This window comes from Physeter macrocephalus, chromosome 4 (assembly GCF_002837175.3).
Source record: "Physeter macrocephalus isolate SW-GA chromosome 4, ASM283717v5, whole genome shotgun sequence".
Classification (NCBI taxonomy): Eukaryota; Metazoa; Chordata; class Mammalia; order Artiodactyla; family Physeteridae; genus Physeter; species Physeter macrocephalus.
The window spans coordinates 128,876,030-128,882,029 of record NC_041217.1 but is presented as its reverse complement, the minus strand read 5'-3'; the positions used below and the strand labels follow the sequence as shown (position 1 = coordinate 128,882,029).

Here is a 6,000-nt window from a genome sequence, read left to right as displayed (position 1 = left end):
GTGGGAGGGAAGGTGATGCAAGAGGGAAGAGATATGGGAACATATGTATATGTATAACTGATTCACTTTGTTGTAAAGGAGAAACTAACACACTATTGTAAAACAGTTATACTCCGATAAAGATGTTAAAAAAAAAAAAAAGAAGCACTGAAACAATAAAAAAAAAAAAAAAAAAAAAAGACTCATGTACCAAAATGTTCACTGCAGCTCTATTTACTACAGCCAGGACGTGGAAGCAACCTAAGTGTCCATCAATAGATGAATGGATAAAGAAGATGTGGCACATATATACAATGGAATATTACTCAGCTATAAAAAGAAACAAAATTGAGTTATTTGTAATGAGGTGGATGGACCTGGAGTCTGTCATACAGAGTGAAGTATGTCAGAAGGAGAAAAACAAATACCGTATGCTAACACATATGTATGGAATCTAAGAAAAAAAAAAATGTCATGAAGAGCCTAGGGACAGGACGGGAATAAAACACAGACCTACTAGAGCATGGACTTGAGGATATGGGGAGGGGGAAGGATAAGCTGTGACGAAGTGAGAGAGTGGCATGGACATATATACACTACCAAACGTAGGGTGGATAGCTAGTGGGAAGCAGCCACATGGCACAGGGAGATCAGCTAGGTGGTCTGTGACCACCTAGAGCGGTGGGATAGCGAGGGTAAGAGGGAGGGAGACACGGGAGGGAAGAGATATGGGAACATATGTATAACTGATTCACTTTGTTGTAAAGCAGAAACTAACACACCATTGTAAAGCAATTATACTCCAATAAAGATGTTAAAAAAAAAAATGACTACAATACTTCTTGGTAAGTGACTCAGGGCTCCAGGCTAACCATCACCTGTCCCTGCATGAGGGAGCCCAGCAGGAACCCATACCTCATCCGGTAGTGGAGCCGGAGTGACATCTTGTCATCGACGGTGATGGTGCGATTCGGAGCATACCAGAGCTTGGTGTTCTCATCATACAGGGCAAAGAGGTTGTGACACAGAGGAGATATACCTGGGGAAAAGTAAAGAACACATCAGAAAATTAAAGATAGATAAATCTGGCCATCTGTTTCCAAAGCACAACATATGCAAAGACCAGAAATTCTCCTATCCAAAAAGAATCTAGGTCATATTCGCATCCTCTTAGGGCCAGATACAACTTCCAACCATGTTCAGTCAGGCAGTTTTAAACAAAATAATAAAAAATTATGGCTCCCCAGGAATATATACTATAGCTCCTGGCAAACCAGGTTAAAACCATTTTAAAATAAAAGTCTAATAATATTTCTCATTACAGTGTCTATGACAGTCTTACCAAATCCTGCTTCAAAGAAAAAAAGGCCATCTGAGAGGTTCCCAGATACTACTTGATGTGCACCTTGTTAATCACAGTGAGAAACATTCTTAGAGTTTGAGAAATCCCTAATCTGTCTCCTACAGAAAATGTTTAAACAGTTCTAACACACTGTGATTACACATTAAACATGCGAACAAGTTCCTGGCAGTAGCACATGAAATGTGTGTTAGAATAAATAACCAAAGTGATTTCTATCAGTGATTAAAATCTACTGCCATTAAAAACAATACACTTAGGTACTCTGTATGGTTATCAAAAATATTTTTTCATTGGTAGCCAACTAGCAAGAACATATATGCTTACAAAAGGTGGTCCAATAGTGCTCCCTTGCCTCCCTACCTGACTAACTGCCTCCTCTGATATAAGAATGTTTGAAAAGATAAGGGAGATGATGAAGCCAGGAAAGTACCTTTCCACTCACTTCTGAGCCCAGGATTAAAATTACACAGACCTGTAATCTCAAAGTGTCGGGGGAGATAGGAGAACGATTGCAAGTAATCAATCATTGCTGATATTTTCATGTGTGGTCAGGCCTCAAACTAAGATACAATGAACTTAAAAGCAAAAAAACATGGGAGAACATAAGGTAGCTGGCACTTGTTTCCCAACTCAGACATCTGAAGTGAGACTGACACTGACTGGGACCCCCGCTGGCCCTGCCCACCTAGGCAGGGACTCTCTCCAATGCACACACTAAGTTAAGAAGTTACAGCTTTCTTGGCATCTTCATGCCTCTGCTGAATTCCTCAACTCCTGCTTCTCAAGATATTTGGGAGTTAGCCCTTCAGAGTTACACTCCTCCATGTAACAGAGAAGATGGAGCTAAATTTCAAAGAGCATTTTCCCTTGGGAAAAATGGCAAATGGCTTTTGGATCCAGTATTATCAGGACTATGTTTCAGGTAAACATTAGGTTTTCATTCATAAATTGGCTTCTGTGGACTGGCCTAGAAATCTAGCTTTTCTTTATACATATCCATATTTGAATGTGAAACATACATATTTGAAGAATAATTTATCTATAATCATGGATAGGTCTATAATTCTACCACAGGTCTGATTCAAACAATATTACAACTTAAAAATAGGAAGATGAAAGACACCTTTCATATAAAAGTACTGAAAAATAATAACAATACTAACATTTACTGAAGGCTTAGTATCAGGCATCAGGCTAACAGGCTAATCTATTACCTTTTAATTCTCCTAACACTTAATGTGGTTAAGTATTATTTTTGCCATGCTATAGGTAAAGAAACTCTGAGATTTAGTCTGATTCAGGGTTACTCAACTAGTAAAATCCAGGGCTGGCATTCAAACATAGAGAGAGGTACTGAGGGGGTATATAATGAGAGCTAAAAGAACAAAAATTTACCATATATTGGTGAAAAATGAGGAAGTATACAGACCCCAAAACATCATGTACTATAATAATAATAGCTACAAGAATCTGTGGTATTCTGTATTCATCTTTTTTAAAATTTATTAATTTTTGCAACAATCCCCTGAGTTGGTTACAAAAGATAATACTCATTCTCTACAGACTGGGCTTAAAAACTGATGCCCCAAACTGACCCTAAGCCCAGAGTAACAGGATACAGGGGCTGTGTCTGTCTTCAGATTCACAGGCTCTCCCCTCTCATCTCCTTTAGCAGCAATTCCTCTATCTCTCACTAACTGCAGCCCAACAATTCTGTACAAATGATCCTTGCTAACAAACTAAGGTTTATACTTGCTATGCTGATGGCAAGAAGCTTGGCTAAGAGAATAAACACTATAAACCAAACCTCAAGGTAAAGGGGAAAAAATGCCTTAGAAACACCAATTTACATCTAGTTGTTTTGCTAATTACAAATACTTTTAAAGCTGCTGTCCAAAGCTGGTTCCTTACATACTCTGCTATCTAGTCAAAGTAACTCTAAAATATTAATGCATTTTCCCCATAATAATCTGTAACTCAGCCAATTTTATCTAGGTTATGTTTAGTCAGTAAGGATCTACTACATTCTTCCCTGTAGCACCAACCTCTCCCCTTTTATTGGAACTCTTGTATTTAAAGCATTTTAAGCAGAAAGACATATCAGGAAGAAAATGGGTTTTCTAGACAAGCTGTATTACCAACAAGGTAGCTGATTCTTGAAACAACCATACTATCCCTGCAGAGTTGTTCTGAGGACTAAAGATGATATAAGTAAAGCGTGGATCAGACTATCTGCCATCATGGCTAGTTAATCTATCATCAAGAAATGAGGTGATTTTTTAAAAACAGCTTTACTGAGATGTAATTTACATACCATAAAGTGCACCCATTTTAAGCGTATAGTTCAATGAATTTTAGTATATTTACAGAGTTGTATCACCACCACCACGATCTAAGTGGATTAGATCTCCAGTTTCTATGAATTAACTTTACCTGTCATTTAAAAGCAGGTAGGCAAAAATTGCCAATGACTCCAAGTTTAAAGGATAATGAAGGGCTTTATTTTGTTAGTCAGTTTGGTTTCCTACCTTCTAAGGGCAATGGGCTAACTTTAGTAAGACAAGCCTCACTTTAAAAAAAGAAAGAAAGAAAGAAAAAGAAAAAACGATTGTCTTGTTCACAGCCTCACTGTCCTTCCTTTGCACAACTTGGCAATCTGACCAAGCCACAAAGTGACACTTAACTTCTCACTTCAACTTAGCGTCAGGTTGCAGGGGCAGGGGGCAGGGAGGGGGGTGCCAGGCAATACGGAGGCAGGTTATGGCAGCATAAGGATAGACCACACTTTTCAGAAGTTTTAAACAATTAATATATTGAGAGATGGCACTTCTGAGCTTGTAACTTTGCGCCAGGCGCTTCACTCATTTAGTGCTGATATTATTCCAATTTCATAGATAATAGGGGAAATCAGAAAACTGAGCATCATTCCCTGGTATCCCCGTAGCTCATTAGTGACAGAGCAGGAATAAGCCACTTTGCAGCGAAGAAAGTGAAAAGTGAAACTCTCAGAATTAAATTCATTGGCCTAAGGTCAAATGCAAGTCAGTGGCAGAGGCAGGGCAGAACAAATGACTCCCAGAGCCCACACCTCTCTCCACTCAGTGGAGGTGCAGGGGCAGAGACACCGGGACCTGCTGGACCCTGGGCAGCTGCCGGTACTCACAGCATTCCTGTGCCGCCCTGATGCACAGCTCCTCCGCTGTGTACTCTCCGCCGCCCAACCGGAGGGGCTCCCTATCCGACAGATAGAAGAGCACTTCCACCCCTGGCTCAGGGGCCTCCAGATTCACGTCAGTCTTCTTGGAGCTCCTCATTTTAGCACAGAAAGCCATGGCATTGCAGTCCTCTTTTATATTTAGATACTGTAGTGGAAGGAAAATGAGACTATGCGGTCATTCTATGTGCTAAAAGCACTAAGTGGTGAAAGAGTGTTTTGAAGGTAAGCAAGCAGAAAGATATGGTATTGGATAAGTACCTCCCCCTGCCCCTTCCCTCCCTGAAAATCAAATGTATCAGAGTTCACAGCAGGTGCAATCATGGGAAGTAATCAATTATGCACGTTCATGAATTATGGTTAAGACCATATTGTCAAAACTCAGAGTAATTTTAGACATGACCTGAATTTATTTTCTCTATTTGCACACAAGTTGTAGTTGAAAAGTGTGCTTCATTCTGGAACCACTGATGTTATTAACATTACTAATATTCCTGTTACCTCTACCGGAATCATTTAACTTTTGAATAGACCTACTAGCACAAATTACACTGTCTTTCACTTTTAAGTCTACCTCCCAGTAAACGGCAAGCTCGGGGAGGGCATTAACCATCCTTACCTATTTTCATGCCCCTAGAGCCTAGACCAGGCTGGCTCTGAGACAGTACACACAAAAGGACTACCGATTCATGTTCAAAGCCACATGAATGGGTCATGAGAATTAATGAGTGGAGCCAGGTCCCTTCACCCCACGGAAAGGCAGGACGATGGGCAGCACTTTGTGGCACCAGAATGTGAGCGAGAAGCCTTGCTTTGAAAAGGTCGGAACCCACTGGTGAGAAGCTTGCAAATAAGTTACTCACCTGAGCCCCCTCAATGGGGAGAGCAACTAGGATCAAAGAGCCAACCTCAGCAACTGAGCTTTGGGCAGGGTGAGAAAAGAGAGGGGAACTAGGGAAAGTCCTGCATGTTCTTTCTCCTCCTCACCCCAGCACCAATGGCCTCAAACCAATTTCCCTGACCCCAGGTTCCTACTTTCCTCCTGCCTACCAAGCCAACCCTCACTTAGCCACCAAAGTAATGTCCCCCTAGCACATCTCAGATCCTCTAAAGGCTCCCCATGAATCTAGAGACCAATCCTAAGCTCCTAACTGAGGCCCTCCATCACCTGGCCAGATAGCCGCACTGGCCTCATCTCATGTTATATCACTCTCGGCCTCTCACTGCAGGCTTGAAACTCACAAAGCTGCCATCTTCTTGTTATCCACCCTCCCCACCCACCCAAGCCGTTTATCTCATTTTCCTGCCTTTGTTCATGCTGATTCCTCTACCAGGAGTGCCTTCCCACCTCATCCCTTTCATGGCAAACTTCAATTGCTTTTAGAACTCAGCTCGGACATTACCTCCTCCAGGAAGCCACTTCTGAACCTCCATCCCACCTCAT

The 6,000-nt window shown here is 41.3% G+C and overlaps 1 protein-coding gene across 2 annotated transcripts in view; it reads right to left on the bottom strand.

The window, feature by feature from the left end:
• The window catches only part of JAK1 (Janus kinase 1), a 149,211-nt gene that overhangs the window by 55,272 nt on the left and 87,939 nt on the right, over positions 1 to 6,000 (bottom strand). For both annotated transcript variants that reach the window (XM_024119591.3, XM_024119592.2), the window contains exons 3-4: positions 4,506 to 4,704; positions 895 to 1,018 (exon numbers count right to left, since the gene is read on the bottom strand). In XM_024119591.3, the coding sequence (XP_023975359.1) occupies positions 895 to 1,018; positions 4,506 to 4,704 (323 nt within the window). The remainder of the gene's footprint in view (positions 1 to 894; positions 1,019 to 4,505; positions 4,705 to 6,000) is intronic.